The 21,061-nt window shown below is 55.7% G+C and overlaps 1 protein-coding gene across 2 annotated transcripts in view; it reads left to right on the top strand.

Annotated features, from left to right (window-relative positions):
* Positions 1 to 21,061, top strand: part of CPAMD8 (C3 and PZP like alpha-2-macroglobulin domain containing 8) — a 70,152-nt gene that overhangs the window by 20,169 nt on the left and 28,922 nt on the right. For both annotated transcript variants that reach the window (XM_081286911.1, XM_081286910.1), the window contains exons 11-20: positions 264 to 491; positions 2,193 to 2,363; positions 4,282 to 4,410; positions 7,744 to 7,933; positions 9,213 to 9,385; positions 10,670 to 10,819; positions 11,506 to 11,667; positions 13,193 to 13,335; positions 16,823 to 16,885; positions 19,817 to 20,048. In XM_081286911.1, coding sequence (XP_081143037.1) covers positions 264 to 491; positions 2,193 to 2,363; positions 4,282 to 4,410; positions 7,744 to 7,933; positions 9,213 to 9,385; positions 10,670 to 10,819; positions 11,506 to 11,667; positions 13,193 to 13,335; positions 16,823 to 16,885; positions 19,817 to 20,048 — 1,641 coding nt within the window. The remainder of the gene's footprint in view (positions 1 to 263; positions 492 to 2,192; positions 2,364 to 4,281; positions 4,411 to 7,743; positions 7,934 to 9,212; positions 9,386 to 10,669; positions 10,820 to 11,505; positions 11,668 to 13,192; positions 13,336 to 16,822; positions 16,886 to 19,816; positions 20,049 to 21,061) is intronic.

The following is a 21,061-nucleotide window of genomic DNA, read 5'->3' as shown; positions in this document are numbered from 1 at the left end:
GGGGCCTCCGTCTCCCATCACCGGCTGTGAGTGCGCCCGGGCCCACGGGGACGGTCTCTGTCTGGGCAACAAGTGAAAGTGGCCGAGCAGCTTGTTGTCCTCACGGGGAAGGCTCGGGGTCAGGCTGGAGCCGGCCTCTCGGCCAGGGGCACAGTGGACCTGTCCCCAGTGTCTTCCAAGCAGCCGGGAGGCCCGGGTGTGACCGAGGGTGTGCGTAGCGTCCTCCACGTCCACCCCCACGCACCGTGTTTCTCCTCCTCTAGATCCTGGGCTCCCAGGCCTTTGACATCTGCGTGAGGGACATGGTCCCGGTGGACGTTCCCGAGCACTTCCGGGGCAGGGTCAGCATCTGGGCCACAGTGACCAGTGTGGATGGGAGTCAGCAGGTGGCCTTCGACGACTCCACCCCTGTGCAGAGGCAGCTGGTGGACATCCGCTACTCCAGGGACACGCGGAAACAGTTCAAGCCAGGCCTGGCCTACGTGGGGAAGGTACCTGGGGGAACGTGCCTGAGCTTCCCCCCGCCCCACAGTGGGGACCGAGCTAAAGACAGGTCCTCCGGCTACACTGGCATAGTTTGCCTTTTGACACTGGGATGCTTCACTTTCTCTCCTTTGGTTTTTACTTTTTAAATATTTTTGTTCAAAGCCGAGACGTGCTGGACACGGTGGCACACGCCTGTCATCCCAGCAACTCGGGAGGCTGGGGCAGGAGGATTGCACCATTGAGGTCAGCCTCAGCAACTTAGAGTCTGTCTCAAAATTTAAAAACTAAAAAGCACTAGGGGTGTAGCTCAGTGGTGGAGCACCTGTGGGTTCAATCCCCAGTAGGCAAAAGAAATAAATGATAAAAACTAAGACGCCATTTTCTACCCCCACATCTGCTACTGGAAGGTCTCTGGGGGCAGGAACACAGGGATCTATCCTATGACAACAGAGTGCTTTCTGGGATCCCTCCTGAGGGGCCTCCTGAGGCTGCTTTCATAGTAAACTTTTTACTTTATAAGTAGGAAGACTGCGCGCTGAGACAGCAACGGAAAGGTCAGGTGAATCCACAACCTGTGAGGTCACTTGGTGTGCCGACCCAGTGTGAGGCACAGATTGCATGTGCTGGGCTTTCGTTTTGTTTTTGAGCCAGGGTCCCGCCGAGTTGCCCAGGCTGGCCTTGAACTTGCAGTCCTCCTGCCTCAGCCTCCTGAGTGCGGGGACCATGGTGTGCTCCACCGTGTCTGGCTGACATGCGTGACTTTGTAGGCCTGACATCGGTAGGTTCGCTGACACCAACACCACCATAAAACTACAGAAGGTGTCCCATCACGATATCCCCATGGCTGTGACACCACCAGGCGTGGGGATTGGCAGCTCGTGGGACCACTGCACATACGTGGTCTATCAGTGACTCCAAACTTAGGCAGCGCGTGACCAGCTTTATTCCCTGTAGAGTGTCATTCTTGAACCTCTGGCATTAATCCGCATGTTGAGCGTTTAGTTATTATTTATTTAGTCCCTATGAGTTCGTGTGCCCCTCCTCACTTTGAAGAGCCCAGTGTGAGTAGGAAGTTGGTCGCATGCTTTGCGTGGACGCGGAATGTGTATGAATAAGGGCTCAGAGAATGTAGCTTCAGTGAGGGCAGCATCTCACACCTGACCAAGAGGATATCTGTGGTATCAGTCAGTTTTCAGTTGCTGTAATGAAATACCTGAGACCTGAGGCTGGGAACATAAAGAAAAAAGGTGTTTTTTTTTTTTTTTGTTATTTTTTTTTAACGTCACAGTTTTAGAGGCTGAAAGCTCAAGATCAGCTGGTCTCATTCATAAGCTGATCAGTCAGGGTCCCCGGGCGGTGCCCCATCGTGGTGGTGGGGGCTGGAGAGGTGGCTCCGTGGTAGAAGCACTTGCCTAGAATATGTGAGGCCCCGGCTCAGTTCCCAGTCCTGCCAAAGAAAGCAACCAACATGCATCACCATGGATGGCAGCGTGGGGGGAGCGCACACGCGTGGAGAGGTCCCATGGCGAGACAGACAATGAGAGGACAGGCTGGGTGCTCTCTCTCTCTCTCTCTCTCTCTCTCTCTCTCTCTCTCTCTCTCTCTCTCTCTCTGAAGAGGCCAGCGTGACCATGAGGTTGCGCTAGTCTGTGAGTGTGGAGCGTCTGGCCGGTGCTGCCCCCAGCCTGTCTGATGACCTGTTCCAGGTGGAGCTCTCCTACCCCGACGGCAGCCCAGCCGAGGGCGTGACGGTGCAGGTCAAGGTGGAGCTGATGCCCAGGGACAATATCTACACCCGCGAGTTCGTGTCCCAGGGTGGGCTCGTGCGGTTCGAAATCCCCTCCATCCCCATGTCAGCCCAGCGAGTGTGGCTAGAGGTAGGTGAGTCCCCAGGCCCCTGTCCTCCAACCACGGCGCTCCTCTGGGCTGGGCGGGAGGGGCTTTGCAAGCTGGAGGGGGACAGAGAACCCCACCATCCCGTGGGAGGAAGGCAGGGGGGAGGTGCCTGGCTCGGTCACACGGGGTGTCTCCCCAGGTGGACTCCTGGCCGTGGCAGGGCCAGCCAGGCTGCTTCCAGCAGGTGCAGCAGCATGTGCAGAGGCTCAGAGGAGGCCTTTTGTTGGGTTCTACAAGTGCTTGGCCAGATGAGCCATTTTAGAAAGAGGTGGGAAAGGGGACCAGTGGAATGTCCCTACCTCAAAAGGGTGCTGTCACGTTGACAGAAGGGCTGATTGTTTAAGATGTTTTCTTAGTTGTTGTTGGATATTTATTTATTTTTACGTGGTGCTGAGACTCGAACCCAGGGCCTCACTCGTGCTAGGCAAGCATCTACCGCTGAGCCCCAGCCCAGCCCAAGGAGCCGATTTTTGACAGACAGCTATCACTCAAGAGCCCGTAGTAGGGAATGACCAAGGAAGGCACCTGCAGGCTGGAGGCCACCCAACTGGAGCTGCTGAGGAGGGGAGCTGGCAGGACTCAGGGTCCCCTCAGCAAGGGAGAGAAGACAGCAACAGAGGAAGACGTCCCAGCCCGGGTTCACTGATGTGACTGTCCCACGAGCCATGGGGACTGCAGACACTGTGGTCCCTTTGTCCTCTTGTGAGCAACGTGTCCTTAAGGACCTTAGCCACCAAAGTCACATAATTTACCAAGTGACATCCTCAGCAAGGTGTGTCCGTGCTTCTTGGCCACTCAGCACAGAGCACAGCGGCCTGTCATCGTGACCACGGTCCTGTGGGGCAGTGAGAGAGTGACCAGAGCCTGGGGCCTCTGAGGTCACGGGACGGACCAGAGATGCCCCTCCGCCTGCCCGCCAGGTGGGAGGTCACAGTGACCTCTGACATCAGAATCGGGCTCCCGGCTTGGGCCATGGGCACAGCCCTCCACAGATACCCTCCATCCAGACACCTGCCACAGGGCCTGGGGTCCCCGGGCCACTTCTGAGCTGATTGCAAATTCAGGGCTTCCGCTGCCCCACCACCTTATAAAGACGGTGTTAGGACAGGGCCTGGGGCTCAGGGGTACAGCGCTTGCCTGGCACAGGTGAGGCACTGGGTTCGATCCTCGGCATCACCGAAAAATAAATAAACAAAGATATGTCTAAAACTAAATAAATAAATAAACAAATGCAGTTTTATAGTCGCAGAACGATACAGATCAGGACCGTCCAAGGGGAGGGGCACGCGGGAGGATTCCAGCTGTGGCTCTGGCAGGGCTCTCTCTGGGGAGCTGGGGCACCCAGGACAGTTGGCCCCAGGGTCTGCAGGCCCTGCGTCTGCAGATTCAGTCAGCGCAGATCACGAATATTCCAGAAGCCGGGCTCGGTAGCCTACGCCCGTGATCCCAGCCAGAGGAGCAAAAATCACCCGATCACCGGGGCTGGTGGTGTGCAGGAGCAGGGCCACGGGCCAGCTGGGTCCCAGCCTGGGGTGCCACCCAGCATGGCTGCTCCCGTGTTGATCCACCAAGTGGGTTTTCCCCTCCAAGAAGCCACGAGGGAGATCAGCAAGCTCAGGAGGAGAGAGACGGGGGGCTTTCCAGCACGTCCCTGTCGGAGCTGTGGTTTGGAGTCCACTTGGGCTCCACGCGCTGCCCAAGCTGATGCCCAGCACCCTCGGGCCAGCCTTCAACACTCGCTTCTGGGAACTGGGGGGAAACGGGCTGGCCACGCTGGACCCCAAAGGGAAACTGGAACCTGAGAGTCTTGCTCCTGGCAGGGCAGGGAGAAGCAGACCCAAGACCCCCTTCCTAGGCTGGGCGCCCTGCCCTTGACCAAGTGTGTCCTCTGTTCTTCAGACCAAGGTGACGGCACTGGACGGGAAGCCCGTGGGGGCCCAGTACCTGCCCAGTTACCTCGCCCTTGGCAGCTGGTACTCCCCCAGTCAGTGCCACCTGCAGTTACAGCCGCCCTCTCGTCCCCTGCAGGTAAGGTGTCCAGGAGCCCCCCTTCCTCGTAGCAGCACCCCTGAGCTCCGGGGACTTAACACCAAGGCCCGTGGGGTGGGGGTTCTCTACCCCTCCAGCAATGGCATAGTCTGTGGAATGAACTGCACGATCTTTTATTCTGGGTGGACCTAAGTTGTGACCCTAGGCTCACTGCCAGGGACACCACTTGTGGTGCCTGGGACGGCTCCACCGCTGGAGTCTTCCTGTGCAAAGGCCCTGGGGCTTTCTCCACCCAGAAACTCGCAGATATGCCAGGTGCAAAGACAAGATGAGCTTGGAGTTGTGACTCACGTTAGTTCTTCCTGGGTCTGTTGTTATGAGTGGGTAGTCTTAAAAAACTCTATTAAATCAACAGACTTTCAGGTTTAAAAGGTGTTGAGTGAACAGTACCAAGAGTTCCCGTGCCCCCCTCCGCCCGCCCTCAGCGTCCCTGTTGTTGACATCTTGCGAGAACGCGATGCACATTGCAGTTGATGAACGGGTATCGATACGATATCATCAACTAACGTCCGCAGCTGACGTGGGTCACTCTTTGGTTGAACATTCTGTGGATCTTGGGAAATGCGTGACGCCCTGTCTTCACCGTCAGAGTCATCAGATCAGTTTCCCGGACCTAAAGTCCCCAGGGCCCCAACCATCCGTCCCTGCCCGCCAGTCAAACCCCTTAGTGGGTCTGGCCTTTCCCCAGAGTGTCCTCGAGCTGCGTTTGCAGGGTGTGGCCTCGGAGGTCGGCTGCTTCCATTTAGCAAGCCTTGGTGGCTTCTCTGTGTCTCTGGTGGCTTTGGGGCTCATTTCCTCCCATCATTTTTTTTTTAAAGAGAGAGAGAGAGAGAGGAGAGAGAGAGAGAGAGAATTTTTAATATCTATTTTTTAGTTCTCGGCGGACACAACATCTTTGTTGGTATGTGGTGCTGAGGATCGAACCCGGGCCGCACGCATGCCAGGCGAGCGCGCCACCGCTTGAGCCACATCCCCAGCCCCTCCTCCCATCATTGAATCGTGTTCCTTGTACGATGATGTGCAGTGGGTTGTCACTCACCTACTGAGGAATATGTGGACGTGTGTGGGGGTGCGCACGTGTGCATGCACAGTGAGTTCACACATGTGTGTCTGGATGTACATATGCACACATATGCTTACTCCTGTATGCACACATGCTCACTTGCCTATTGAAGGATATATGCTTCCCATTCACCCTCAGTGGAAAATGGGATAGGTAGGTAGGTGTGTGTGTGTGTGTGTGTGTGTGTGTGTGTGTGTGTGTGTGTGAGTGTCCACAGCAGCCCTCTGTACCCATGAATGCTGTATCCAGGGGTTTTACAGATTCAGCAAACCTCAGATCAAAAATATGTGGGGGAGCTGGGGCCGTGGCTCAGCGGTAGAGCACTTGCCCGGCACGTGTGAGGCCCTGGGTTCGATGCTCAGCACCACATAAAGATAAATAAACAAAATAAAGATCTTGTGTCCATCTACAACTAAAAATATTTAAAAATATTTTGGGGGAACAGTGCATTGGCGCTAAGCACATACAAACGTATTTTCTTGTCCCCATCTCCTGGGCAACACGGCCTGGCAACTGTGTACGAAGTATTTATGAGATTTTCTGAGTGATCTGGAGATAATTAAAGTCCCCGGGAGGGGGGGTAGATTCTGTGCCAGTCAAGTGCCATTTTACACAAGGCATTTGAACATCTGCATACTTGGTTATGGGGGGTCCCTAAAGGTATTGAGGGGCAAATTTGTGTATCTAGATAGAGATCCTTCCATAGAAGAGGGAAGAGCTTGTACTCATAGAGGAGCACCTGAGTGTGTGTGTGTGTGTGTGTGTCCCCTCTGTCCATGTCTGTGTGCAGAGTATGTCCCTCAGGAGTGACTGGCTGTGTTGTATGGTTAGGATCTCTGTATCTGTGCATACATGTACACCTGTGCCTGAGTGTGTAGCCACACAGATGTGTGCACGTTCACACGCACGTACGTGTCGCTGCCACCCCCTGTCGACTCCGTGGCCACAGGCGCCACTCTCTGGCTTTGCCGGGGTGTGTTCCTGGCGGGCCCCCAGCTGGAGTGGCACCCCGGCCTTGGCAGAGGCTCTGTCCCTGATGGAAACCAGTCGCCTCGGTGGCTGCCAGGCCAGGCCCGTCCACACCCCCTCGCTCCACTTCTGAGGGTGGAAGGACCCACGGGGTGCAGCTCACAGGAGTCATGGCGCCGAGGCTGCCCGTTCCCAGGGGCTGATGGCCTGCTGCAGGGGTGGCCGAGAGACTCGAATGGGACTGTGCCCGCCTGGCAGGACACGCTGCTCTTCCTGTAAGGCTGTCACACAGTGGTGCCGGGTGGGACCCTGCTGGTGGCCTCCCTCTCGGGGGCAGGACGGAACCTCGTGTTCTCGCAGCCTGACCGTTGTCCTGCTTAGGTGAAGACTTGGCTCGGCCTTGGGATTCTGCTCTCAGGGTGTCACCACCTCCCGCCTGACCCAGATCAGCATGTCCCAACTCCCCTGCTCCCCGCTAGGCTGCCACCAGGGGCCCAGGCACAGTTTCCGGGCACTGAGGGCAGATGTGCTAATGCTTGGTCCAGGGGCTCTGCTGGCTCTCCTGGCTCTGGCCCGGGGCAGAGTTGGGGGCCTCCATCGCCCACCTCTCAGCACCATGCCCAGCTGCGTCCCTGTGTAAATGCAGCTGTCACCTGGACTTTCAGGGGTCGTGGGACCTGGGGGGCAGCAGCTGTGAGTGGGGGCAGCCTCGGGGTCAAGTGCTGCGGTATCAGCCGTCCTGGCTGCGAATCCTCCCCGGCTCTCACGGATGTTGGGCAAGGGATCGAGCCTCGGTTTCCCTTCTGGAAACCCGGGGCTTATGACAGGAGTTAAGTCATCGAGTGGATATCGGAGAGAAGCCCAGCCCTCGGCTGAGATCTGCACCCAGGAAGTTAGGTACTGCCCACCAGTTTTCATTAGGGCTCAGTTGTCCACCCGATCGTCCACCTGGAAGGTTGCCCCAGGCTCCTGTCCCCCGAGAGGTCAAGCTGATAACACTGGGCCCGGGACGCTCACATAGTGACTGAAGACACAGGCACACACTGACCCTCATGCCAGGCAGGTCACTCCAAGGGCCGAGGGGACGGCAGGAACTGCAGAGGCCACATCTCCCTCGAGCCAGGCTCTCACCCTGGGCTTTGTGCTGTTGTCACACTGGTCAACACACTGGACGCCAGCCAGCACTGGCCCCAGAGGGTCTGGTGCGGGGGCTGGCTCTCCACCTCTGGTCCCTTGGGGGGGGCTGTGACCTGTGATCTTGACACTGCCATCTCCCCTAGGTTGGGGAGGAGGCCCGTTTTTCTGTGCAGTCTACGTGTCCCTGTAACTTCACCCTGTACTACGAGGTGGCCGCTCGGGGCAACATCGTGCTCTCGGGCCAGCAGCCCGCCCACATCACCCTGCAGCGGAGCAGGCGGGCGGCCCCGGCTCCGGAGAAGCCCATTCGCTTGACGCACCTTTCGGAGACGGGTGAGTTGGGCAGCGGGAGAAGGTTCCTGCTCTCCTCCCTGAGCCACCGAGACAGGAGCCCTAGCAAGGCAGGGCGCGGCCAGGGCCCAGGGGATGGGCGTCTGCTGGGGTGGTGGGCACGCGTCTCCAGACAGGGATGGGGAGGTTCACTGAACCTGGGGACCTGCTGGCTCTGGGTGTCCGCAGGGACAGGCAGGCCAGCCACGGGGGCTCCTGCACCACCCGGGTGGACCTGAAGTCTCCTTGCCTAGACCGTCCCTGCCTGTCGGTCCTTCCCCACCCCCCCCCACTCTACTCCCCAGGGGCTTCCCAAGCCCCTTCCTCTTCTGCCCAAAGCAGGGTCCCAACCTGGGCACCTGGACATCTGGGGCCAGATTACTCTCTAGGGTGGGCTGTCCTGAGCAGCAACTGGTGCCACTCGATGCCAGGAGTACCAATCCCCACCCTAGTGTGACGACCTAAAGGTCTCCACCCATGGCCAACATTCCTGGGGGTCAAGGTCACCAAAGAGAGGGAGAGAGAGGAAAAGAATGGATGAGTAGAACAATGGGTGGGTGGGTGGGTAGAATAATTGATAGATAAATGGGTAGACTGAGAGATCAATAGGATGATGGGCAGCTAGATGGAATGATGGGTGGATGATAGACTGACTGATAGACAGGTTCTCTTGTGCTAAGGCAGAATTTCTCGGCCTCAGCACCACTGACACTTGGGGCTGGATTGTTCCCTGGGGGGCTGCACGGAGATGTCCCCTCACTGTAAGGTGGACATGTGTATTCTGGAACACCTCAGCAGACGTATACGATCCTTTATAAAAATGTGGGTTTTGAGGTCTTTACCCCGGGGGAGGGAGTGGGAGGCTCAGTTCAGGTCAGCCAACAATGGAATTCAGGTCTACAGCTGGTCCCGGGCCCCAGAGGGACAGGGACAGTCTCAGGGAGGGGGTCAGAGGCCAGGGGTGTCCTGGGAGGTCTGAGATGGCACTGCCTGAGCAACTCGAGAGGCTTTGCTGCCAATAGAGAAGGTGGTGGGTTGACTTGGAGCCAGAACCGTGCTCCTGCAGAGACAGGAGAGTTGGTGGCAAGCCCAGGTCACCCTGGGCTGAGCTAGTGGGTGTGGTCAGCGTCGGCTGGGGATGAAGCCTGGGAAAGGCCGGCAGAGCCCGATGCTCTGTGCGTGGGAACGGGAGCTGGTGTGGGTGGGATGAAGCAAGGTCCGATGGCCAGAGTCCCCCGAGAGAGGCTGATTCACGGCCTGTCCCACTCTGGACCCATCTCAGAGCCCCCTCCGGCCCCAGCCGCCGAGGTCAACGTGTGCGTGACCTCTCTCCGATTGGTCGTGACCCCCAGCATGGTCCCGCTTGGCCGCCTGCTGGTTCTGTACGTCAGGGAGGATGGAGAAGGGGTCACCGACAGCCTCCAGTTTGCAGTCGAGAATTACTTCGAAAACCAGGTAGAGTGCAAGTGCCACTGGGGCTTCTCAGGGTGGTGGCTTGGGTGACAGCTGGGACCCATTCCACCCAGTGACACAGGCATGGCTCTTAGGGGCTGTTCTACCTGTGGGACTATCATCAGGTGCCACGTAATGGACGTTTTGATTAGAGATAGACAATGTGTACCAAGGTAGTCTGCAAGAACTGTTGGGACTGAAAAGTTCCTGTCACTGTTGTAGCTGCCCTAACGTGGTGACAAGGTTCTCCGTGTTTGTAGTGATGCCGGTGGAAACAATCGGCTGTGCTGCTGGCATTTCAGAGCACAGATGGACACCTGCACACTGTCCAGGATACCAGGCAATGACAATAGTGACCGTTACTGGTTTATGCATTTACTATAGTTGGGGTTTTTTGGTACCAGGGATGGAACCCAGGGGTGCTTAACCACTGAGCCACACCCCCAGCCCTTTTTATGTTTTTATTTTGAGACAGAGTCTTGCTAAATTGCTGAGGCTGGCTTTGAACTCAAGATCCTCCTGCCTCAGCCTCCCGAGGTGCTGGGATTGCAGGCGTGGGCCACCGTACCTGGCTTGTACTAGAGTTTTTAATATCATTTTGGCGGGTGCATCTTCCACTTATCTTGTCGTAAAGCAGCAAGCCCTGGGACTGGGCAGCGGCCTCAGCCGTCCTGTGTATGCTGTGTCCCTGGGACGTCCTTTTCTCCGGAGCTTGATTTAGTCTCCTGTTGCTTTGCTCATCGTGTCCCCAGGAGTGACAGGCTGTACTACACCTAAACCCTGCGTAGCCTGGGTGTGTAGCAGGCTGCGCCATCTAGGTGTGTGACTGCACCCAGGTCGCTTGCCCAAGGGTGAGGGGAGTGGTGAGCCTGTGACCTGACCCTGTCCTTAGGCACGGCTGTGATTGGAGCGCTGGTAGCTGAAGCGCTTCCATATGGAGGTGGCCTTCCTTCCTACCCTGCAGGGAGAGGGGCCAGCTGTTCTGCCCTCCCCTGGCTCCCGCCCTGTGAGACAGCACTCATGTCCCCAGCCCCCAACTCAGCCTCTGGTCCCCTCTCCCTGCAGCCTTGAAATGAGCTCTGGTGTGTGCTCAGCCGGCACCTGCCTCCCGGTTCTCCCCATCCCTGGACCCTCTGCCCATCACACATGGAGTTCTACCTGGGTAGGGGGACAGGGTCCCAGCTGGGCTGGCCAAGCCTGAGGCTCCCCAGTGGGCACTGGGTGGACAGGTGGAGGGGAAGAGAGGCCTTGGACTGGACCAGCTCTTGATTTTCCCGCTGTTTTCAGGTTTCACTGACATATTCTGCAAACGAGACCCGTCCGGGGGAGGTGGTGGACCTCCGGGTCAGGGCCGCGAGGGGCAGCTGCGTGTGTATTGCCGTGGTGGACAGGAGCGTCTACCTGCTCAGGTCTGGGTTTCGGCTGACTCCGGCCCAGGTGAGCGGTGGCTTGCCCTTTCTCCCTTCCTCTCCAGGAAATGTAGAGCTGGGCGTGGGTCTGGATTTGCTTTCTCCGCGGGGTCCATTTCCCAGGGAACCAGCGGGCGCCTGGTAGATCCTTGTTGCTGCTTTTGCGCATGCGCAAGATGCTGAGCAAAGTCCTCAGACCCAGGAGAAACCACAACGGCTGGGGTCCTGTCCGACTGGCCCCACTGCCCATCTGAAAATGGACCATTCCTATCAACACCCACGGCTGATGATTGTCACGACGTGACACACAAGTGGTCCCTGACTTGCTGGTTGAACTGACGGTTTTTCAATTGGGGGACTGTGGAAAGCAATGCGCATTCGGTAGAATCCGAAGTTGGAGTGGTGAATTTGGACTTTTCCCTGGGTCAGCGACGTGGGGTCAGGTCCCCTCCTTCGATGCAGTGAGCACAGTGGGACAAAGCGCCCACCCTGCCGCGCGCCCCGGGGCTGAGCTGGGTCTCAGCAGTCGGACCCGTGCATTTGGGGCCCGTGGTATTTTCTACCTGTCACGGGTTTGTCAAAATGTAAGCCCATCGGACGTCAGTGGGCGCGTCCATGTGACAGGAGGCTGGGGTGGACACCTGCGCGACCCACGACGGCCTACTTGGGACTGGAAACGTCAGCTGACCCAGGCCTGTCCCCCTCTGCCTGCAGGTTTTCCGGGAACTGGAAGACTACGACGTTTCGGACGCCTTCGGTGTGTCCAGGGAGGACGGAGCGTCCTGGTGGGCGGGGCTGACCGCTCGACGGCGCAGGCGCTCCTCTGCCTTCCCGTGGCCCTGGGGTGTCACCAAGGACTCGGGATTTGCCTTCACCGTAAGGAGAGGTGGTTTGGTCTTTCCACACAGTCTGAGCCCCGCTCGCTGCTCACACACTGAGGGTACAGCCTATGGTGCACCTGTGCTCTGGGTGTGTTCAGGACACAGCCTGTCGCTCCTAGGGTCACGATGAACAAACCACCTGAGGTTAAACCAAGCACAGATGCCACAGAGAGACGCCGTTAATAAGAGACGGCGGAGGCCACTGCCAGTGTGACCTGACATTCTGTTAACAGTGAACGGCTTTTACAAGTAGACGGAGCCTGTGCTAAAATGACAATGTGTGCTCAGCACAGAACTGGCAGCCATTGGTTTATTCTTGTTTTGGAGCCGTGTGCACCGTAGGTTGTCCTGTGTGCTGTGATTCTACGCAGCAGGCAGCACAGGGTCCCCACACCCAGGTTACCTGAGGCAGAACATTGCAATGGCCACAACGTCTCATCTGACAGTGTTTGGCCCACTGTTGACCAGATTATCCTGATGTGGGGCACGACTGTACGTTTAAATGATTGGGCAGATGGTAACTTGATCTATGGACCAGTATGTGGAGGGTGCTAGGTGGGAGGGAGGGAAACCGTCTCCAGGGAGTGGCAGGGGCCTGTTGCTCCTAGCTCTGCCCGACTTAGGTTGCTTTGGCACATACCTGTCAATACTCAATGAGGGGAGTGGCTGTTCTCAGGCAGCAGGTCCTATCTGCCCAGGTGCCCTTCAGGGTCACACAAATCCAGAGAGGGTTAGTGGCTTGGAGGGTGCATTTAGGATTTTATTGGCATTAAGATTGGGACGTGCAGTGGGCATGGTGCCACATGCCTGTGGTCCTAGAGGCTCAGTGGGTGCTCCTGGGTTTGATTCCTAGTACAGAGACAGACAGACAGACATTCAGACCTGAGGTGGAGCCCTTGCCTTGCATGCACATAACCCTGGGTTGAACCCGGCTTGGGAAAAAGTAGAATGAATCTTCTCATCCACCAAGTTGCTCCCAATAATCGTCACAGTGACAAAGATAATAAGTAATCGTTGGCATACAAAGTCACCAGCCTTTGGCCTGGATCACACACTGTCAGGTTGATATTTTTTCTAATTCATAGACCATAAAATTCACCATTTTAAAGTGCACAATTTAATGGCCCTCAGTTCATTCCTTGTCATGCAACCACCAGCTCCGTCCAGACCCAGAACACCCCAAAAGGGGGCCAGTTCCCGTTAGCAGCCCAGCAGCCCCTTCCTGTCTCTGGATTCCCCTGGACTGTTGTTTCCCATCGGTGGACTCTGGCCTTTCATGCACCGTCCAGCCAGGCTTGGCCACAATTTAGATGTGCTATCACTCTGCGCTGGATGGTCCCTGGGTTCATACCTCCTCAGCCAGTTCCACCAAGCCCAGAGATGACTCCCTCCCTGAGGTGCCCATCAGTGAGGTCGGGGCCAGTGGCCACAGGGTGATGGGGACTGTCATTTGCTCCCCTTTGCTCCTGGGACCATCAGCATCCACTTCCCCACCACTGTTGGCCGTTGTCTGTTGCCAGGAAACAGGACTAGTGGTGATGACCAACAGGGTCAGCCTGAACCACCGGCAGGATGGCAGCCTCTACACCGACGAGGTTGTCCCAGCTTTCCAGCCCCACACAGGGACCCTGGTGGCTGTGGCGCCTTCCAGGCAACCCCCCAGGTAATGGCCTAGACCTTGAGCAAGGTGTCTGACGCTGGGCACTGATGGTGTTTGGGGCTTGTCACACTCTGGGTTGCTGTGACAGGATACTTTAGGCTTGCTCACACTCTGGAGGTGGGGAAGTCTGAGATGCAGTGTCTGCTGCATAGGTGGTGCCTTAGCAGGCACTTGTCCCATTCAGGAGGGTCAGGAGGGCTCCACCTTCATGACATAAGCACCTTCCATAAGCCTCACTCCCTAAAACCTTGAAGGATAGGGTTTCCACATACAAATTTTGAGGGCATATAAACATTCAGTCCACTGTAGAGCTGGCTGATCATCTCCTGGGGGCTAGGAGCTGGAGCACCTCTCCCAGTTCTTGGCCTTGCCCCAGTGCCTGGGAGAGAGGGTAGAGAAGAGAGAAGCAGATGCCTCAGGGGTGCTGGCTGGTCTGAGAACAGATTGTCCCACGTTCAGGAACTCTGCTTAGAAAATTCTTTCTTTTGTTCTCTCTCCTTCCTCCTACCCTTCATTTCCCTCCATTCTTTCATTCTCTTTCCCTTTCCCCTCCAATTCTGTTTTCTCAGGTTAGATACCTTCAGTCTTTCTCATGTCAGGGCTAGGCCTTTAGAGGACTATTAATTTTCCTGTGAATACGGCTTTGGCTGCATCTACTTGGCACTATGAAACATTTACAGTATTGCTTGGTTGCACATTGTTTCTAACTGGTGGAATGATTCTGTTTTTGAGTCATGACTTGTCCAGAAGTGTTTTAAATTTTCAAATCATTTCCCCCCCATGATTATTCTTATGTGTTTTCTAAATTCACAAACAAGCATTTGTAGCCTGTATGCTATCCATCTTTTGGGTCTAATTTGGGAGACTTTCTCTATGACCAGTTTTTGTAGATGCTTTTTACAAATGTACCTTTTTGCAAAAAGTTTCCAAGTGCCCAGTCATTGAATTCTGGGTGCTCAGTGCACACTTTTTTTTTCAAAATTAAAAACTTTTATTCTTAAAAGAAAAGCACAATGAAGGCAACAAAGAATTAGCACAAAGACAATAATGTTACCAATATATGTATCAATCAAAGGGCTAGGAACTAGAATATACTAATAACCCCTACAACTGCAACTTTAGATTTTTGGAACTATTAATAATGCAACAATGTGGATAAAACTTAGCAATAAGTAAAAGTTAAACAATCCAGCTAAAACTGGTCAAAATACTTGAAAGATAATTCATAAAGAAGATATATAAATACCTAAAATGTATATACAAATAATCTCAATGTCACAATCATTAAGGAGATAGAAATGGAAACCACAAAGAGTTGCCTTTAATCTCACCCTGGAAAGACTAAATTCAAAACAGACCAATGGTAAAGTAAAACATTTTGACCAGGATGTGGCATGGTATGGTAGGAACCCTCATATTTCCTGGAGGGAATATGAAATGATATAAATATGTTGGGAAAGTTTTTAGATGTCTCCGAGGCCAACATCGCTCAGTGCACACTTGAGGTCAAACCCGGTGGTGATGGTGTTCAGATCCTCTCCATCTCGGACCATTTTGTGGTCTGTTCAGTACCAATTACTGAGGCAGCAGATTCACAGCTTTGTCCTTGGAGTCAGGGAACCTCTCCTTCACACGAGGTGACATGGCCTCCTGTTCACTGACCCCCTTCTTCTTGGCACTTTATTCTTCTGTCTCTCCACCGCTCTGCCCGTATCTCTTCTCTCCTGCCCCCTTATTCACTCTGCCCCCCACTCCCTTCTCAACCCCAGATCTCAGCCAGCCAGCTTGTCCTGAGGACCCTGCCTCCTGGCTTTCTGTGGAGGACGGAGACGTGTGGGCTGGGAAGGGAGCGCAGGCCTGGCTGTCCCCTCTCCTAGGAGGAGGAGAAGGGAGATGAGATGTGGCCAGTGAGGTCTGCGGTGTGAGGTCTCTCCAGAGACTTGAGGGTGGTCCCGGGGCCCCTCCACCCCTTTCCTGAGCCAGAGGTGGCCCGGGTGCTGTCCTTCCCTGGTGCGTGGCCTGTCCATGAAGCACAGGTTTTCAAATCCTCTCTGTACAGATCGGGAGCCTCTCGCCCTTGCCAGTCTCCTCCCGTGGGTTCCTGGGGGCCCTGGTCTTTCCAGCTGTCCCCACTTGAGCCACACATTTAGCAGAGTGTGGCACACAGCCTCCTGCTTTCCAGACTCCAAATCAGGACACATCTGGAGGCATTTCTAGGACGAGGGTGAATGAGGGAGGTGGAACATGGCAGCCACCCTGGGGGCCCTCACCCACCCAAGTGCAGGATCCGGGAGCTGGGCCGGGAGCAGACATGGAAGTAGCTTCCTAGGGTTAGAAAATCGCAAGAAATGCCTCACGCAAGAAGCGCCCAGGCCTCTTTGTAAATGGATGCGCATCCTTATTCTGAGGACAGGATTTCCGATCACTGCATACCTTTGGCTAAAAAATCATTTTTAAACACTGTGAAAGGGTATAAATGAACCTTCAGTCTTCCTCCTACTCCCAAGCCCTCCATTACTTTATTCAGTCATAATCATGATGGATAACTTCTTAGATATCTTTTGGGCATATATAAGAATTTTTTAAAAAATCTAATTGACTACTTTAACGTTATGACATCTCATCATCCTGTGTAGGGGGTGCCTCTATAATGGATACCTATAAAACTGTTCAATTTAAATTTTTGCTGATGTCCTATATCTAGGACCATGGGACATAATGGGTCAACAATATTCTCTATTTCCCTCTCTTAAGTTAACAATAAGCCTTGGAGACTATTCCACATGAGTACCATGCACAACTGCCATTGCTCTTGTTCACCAATGTATAATATTCTGCTGATGAATGTGCTAGTCCCCCTATTGATGGAGGCTGCCGTGTCCTCCCCTGTCTCTTTGCACACGTGTCTGTGGCAGTATCCTGGGTGCGTTTCTACTAGGGGTATTGCTGGTAGAAAGAATGTAAGCATTTTTAATTTTGAGAGGTTGAGTAAAATTTTAAAAAGCATTATTTTGTCCTTAAGGACAGAGTGAGTTGTGAGGTTGCTGGGGCACAGAGGAGGACGAATGGAAGGTTCTCTGCAGGAAAGAGGAGGGGGAGGGAGAGGGGCTCCGTGCGACGATGGGGAAGAACATGGCAAGGACATTAGTAAGGGGAGGAAGGGGGCGGTCCCCTTGTCCCTCCTACCTCCTGCATCCAGGCTGTGAGGCCCACTCTGGTGGGAGGTGGACTCTGCCCGCCTTGGGCCTCACCTTCCGCTGTCCTGAGTAGAAGGTTGACCCTCCCAGGGGCGGGGGGAGAGGAGACAGACACGTCACCCGGATCAGCTAGAAAGAGAAAGGGGCCGGCGTGACCCCCATGGAGTCCAACGGTACCTGCTGGGCCCTCGAAGCTCATGTGAAAGTCTGATCAGGCAGAAAGCCACCTCCAGGGAAGGGCTTGTGCGCCCATGAAACTTTAACCACTTTTCCTCCTTTTAAAATTTTTATAGAGCAGAGAAGAGAAAAAGGACGTTCTTCCCCGAGACATGGCTTTGGCGGTGTGTCACCGTCAGGTAGGCTCCGTCCCTCTCCTGCCCTGTCCTTTCCGGTGGACCCCAAGGCGCTCACCGAGTCCAGAGGGTTCCCTCCCGACCCCTTTGCCTGTGGACCTGCCCCTGACACCCCTGGGGTGACATTGCAAGTTCTTTTTCAACCCTCAAACCCAAAGCTGTTGAAGTCCCCCCCCCCCCAGTCCCCTGCAGCCTGGATGTCTGCCCATGAGAACTGCAGTCTGCAGTCCGCAGTCGGAGGGCTCCGGCTCCCCGCTTCGCCCTGGGGGACTCTGAGTGCTCTGTTTGCATAATGAGCTCATTAAGAAGATGACATTTCTGAACAGAACCTGAACTTGAACCCACCCTCCTCCCTCCTGGCCCCTCGGGGACTTGGCTCCTGCCGTGGGGCCGGCTGCTCCTTGACCCGATCAGCTCTAGTTCCCAGAAGCAGGATCCAGAGGCCCGGTCTCTGCAGGATGCGGGGGGGTGCCTTTTGCTGGTGTCAGAGCGTCTAGCAAAGGTGGCCGTGCCTGGCCATGACACACCAGTCAGGCATGGAAGTCTGGAGCCCAGGACTGTTTGGCATGAACCAGCTGCTGGCCCAGGTCCTTCTAGGCCCCGAGCATTTAATGGCAGTTTGGCACAAACAGGGGGTGGCACCTCGTCTGCCCACCCTACAGGAACAGGACAAGCTGCAGGGACAACAGCCACCTGTGTGGAGTGAGCCAGCCGGGGACAGGGTGCGACGCGGCTGCTCCCCGGCCAGCGGGAGAGGTGCCCTTCCCATTCTCAGACCTGGGGGCTGCGACCTGGGGAGCTGGGCTCTGCGGAAGGCAGACTCCTGGTGGGAGCGGATCCTGGCTGCCGGGTTTGCTGTGGGGCCCAGCTACAAAATCATCCAGAGGATTCCCCTTGGCCGGGAGGCAGCCTCTGTGGAGCGCTTGTCCGGCGCGTCCCCGGGCCCGGCTTCCATTCCTGGCATTGCAAGAGAATTTCTGTTTTCCGGGTGCTGGGTGACTTTTGGGGTGCCAAGGGTGGTCCCTGGAACAAGGCAGACAGGGTCCCCGGGCTCCTGAGATTTGCATGTCACAGAGTCGGCAGGTGCCCCAGGAGCCCTGAGACAGCAGTGGGGTCCGTCCTTCATGGATGTGGGACACAGGCCTGGGGGCTCCGGGGCTGGGGACCCTCTGGAGAAGGCAGGGTGGTGGGGCCCGGGCCCAGACATGTAAATGGATGCGTAACAAGGGGAGGAAGGTGTCCAGGAGGGACCAGCAGGACAGCCTGGCAGGTCCCTCGTGGCTGGGGGAGGCAGAGCGCTTGAGGCCCCAGGGCTGGGTGACGAACCAGAGCCAGGGATTTGGGCCTTGGGACGTCCCTCCCTGCTGTTGGCTGCAGCGAGGATGAATCAGAGGGGCAGGTCTGAGGCCAGCAGGAGCCTCCTGGGGGCCCAGGGAGGGACTGGACAATCTCCCTTTTTTCTTCCCTGGTTTTTGAAATCGAGGAAAGATCCGCATCACATAAAACTGACCGTTGCGCCGTGTTTAAGCGCACGGCTAAGTGGCATTAAGCTTTCACATCCTCGAATGACCGTCACCACCGTCTCCAGGTCTCTTGCAAAACTGACACTCTGTCCCCATTGAACACTCCCCCCGTGCCTCCTCCCCAGCCCCTGACGTCCACCACTTCACTTTCTGACTGTGATGGTGAGGATCCCGGGGACTGTGGATCAGTGGAACCACGCGGTATCTGTGACAGTGAGCACATGACCCCTCCCTCTGACAAGGCCGCGGCAGCAGGAGTGCTGAAGGCCCCCCCCCCCCCCCCCCCCCCGGAGAACCCTGGGGCCTCGCGCGGAGACCGGGGAAGAGCAGAGCTAGCGGGTCTCCTCAAGTGCAGGGCACTCCCCGGGCACCTGGCCTGACGTCGGGGGACGACTTCCCTCCTCAGACCTGCCAGATCGTCCCTCTTACCTGTAGTGTGTGACCCACAGTCACTGTGCCCAAAAATATTAAATGGAAAATTCCGGAAACAAAGAATTCCTAAGTTCACGGCCTTCTGAGAGGCGCAGTGGAATCTCTCACCTGCTCTCCCTCTGAGGGTGTCTGGGTGCCACTGGCCGTGAGCTCATGAGACGAACACACCACATACTAAGTGAGGTGTCTTTGAACAAAGATACACATAGGTTGAGTGCAGTGGCCTATGGCTGTCATCCCAGCGACTCGGGAGGCTGAGGCAGGAGGATCTCGAGTTCAAAGCCAGCCTCTGCAAAATGGAGGCCCAAAGCAACAAAGTGAGACCCTGTCTCTAAATAAAATACAAAATAGGGCTGGGGAGGTGGCTCAGGGGTCGAGTGCCCCTGAGTTCAATCCCTGGTTATCCCCCCCCCCAAAAAAAAACCCCATAAAACAAAATTGTAGATTGATTTGTCGGCCAAAATATGACCAGAGGCTGACAGGGTCCTGACCCTCTATTTCTGGTAGGAGCCATGAGCCATTGTCTGCTAATTCGGAGTTCACAGTGGCTTCCCAGAACACAGCTCAGGGAAATCATGAGACTCTATTGTATTATTTTCAGGCTTTTTTCTTTCTCATCATTTTCTTAACTGACAGAAGGATGGTGCGTATTTACAGGGCGCAGCGTGATCACACCCGTAAATGTGCATCTCCTGGACGTGCCCAGCCCCACTAAGTGGCTGGGTCCGTTCATTCAGTGGCTCTGTCCCAAACCAGGCAGGGCCGACCTTCCCCTCTCAAGACCTGTGTTCGCATCACCTTGAGACCCGGCCATGTTTTTCTCAGAGCAAATTAGGGCTGAGGGTGGCTTTCTCGGGTCACATGTTCCCCTAGTGCCTCAAGTAGTTGTTTCTGAGCTCCCAGCCCCCACCCCAGACCCCCCAAGCCAGGTGGCCTGGTCCATCCCCACCTGGCCGTGGTCCCTCTTGTGTCTCTACAGTGGCCCGTCAGGGGAGGAGACCCTCAGTCTGCAGGTGCCTGACTCCATCACCAGCTGGGTGGGGGAGGCTGTGGGCCTCTCCACCTCACGCGGCCTGGGAATTGCCGAGCCGGTCCTGCTGAAGACCTTCAAGCCCTTCTTCCTGGACTTCACGCTGCCCCCTCTCGTCGTCCGCGGGGAGCAGGTCAAGGTCCCACTCAGTGTCTACAACTACTTGGGCACCTGTGCTGAGGTACCAACCCCCCAAATACATGGCTTTTCCCATCTGCTGGGGGAGCAGGGGCGGGCCTTGTTGCAGTCAGAGTGCAGGGGTGGAATGGGGCCTGGGTGAGGAACTGGGTGTTACAGCATCTCTGTTACCAGGAAGAAGGGGTGAGATGGTGTCTTAGGCTGTTTTGCATTACTATAACAAAATGTATGAGCCTGGATAACTTTAAAAAGAAAAGAGGTTTATTCTTTTCTTTCACTTTTTATTTTGGTGCTGGGGATTGAATCCAGGCCCCCTCACATGCTGAGCACATGCTCTACCTCTGAGCTGTACCCCTGGCCCCAGGAGGTTTATTTTGGCTCGTGGTTCTGGAGATCCAAGGTCAAAAGCTCGCATCTGGGGATGGTGGTGTGGAGCATCACATGGTGAGGGATGGGGACGGCTCCTCTGGTGTCTGCCTCTTCCTATAAAGCCACCCACTGAAGGTCCCACCTCTAAACTCCATAGTTGGTTGTTTCTGCCCATGACACCTCCCAGTGGTTACATGTCACCACTGACACTTGGCTGTTGAGTTTCCATTTTTTCTCCATGGAAGAACTTTCTGGAAGAGGGATGTGGGAAATCTTGAGCATCCTTCAACCTGAGGGCGCTGAGGCTTGGGTCCAGCTGGCCTTTCCTGTGGCAAGATCCAGACTCTGTCACCTTAGCTCCTCCTGTGTCCTTCCCTCTGTGTCACACCTTGATGCCTGTGCACCCCAAACTCAGCTTCCGCCCTCACCTTGTGGTCCAGCCTTTGCCTGAACTCAGGTTCCTGCACATGCTGGACAAGCAGCCCCCACTGACCACAGCCGCTCTCCACCACTGAGCACACCCTAGCCCCTTTGCCGCTCAGAAAGAACAGACACCAAGTTCCAACAGAGAGCTGAGCCGGCCGGGGCCAGGGGTCGCTCGCGTCTTGCTTAACTGTGTCTTTATCTCCAGGCAGAAGCCTGAACCCAGCAGGTGCTTCCGGTTTGCTGGCTGGACAAATGGACGTG

Source organism: Spermophilus citellus (genome assembly GCF_964194105.1).
Source record: "Spermophilus citellus genome assembly, chromosome: 3".
Lineage (NCBI taxonomy): Eukaryota > Metazoa > Chordata > Mammalia > Rodentia > Sciuridae > Spermophilus > Spermophilus citellus.
This window is presented reverse-complemented; position numbering and strand designations above follow the sequence as displayed.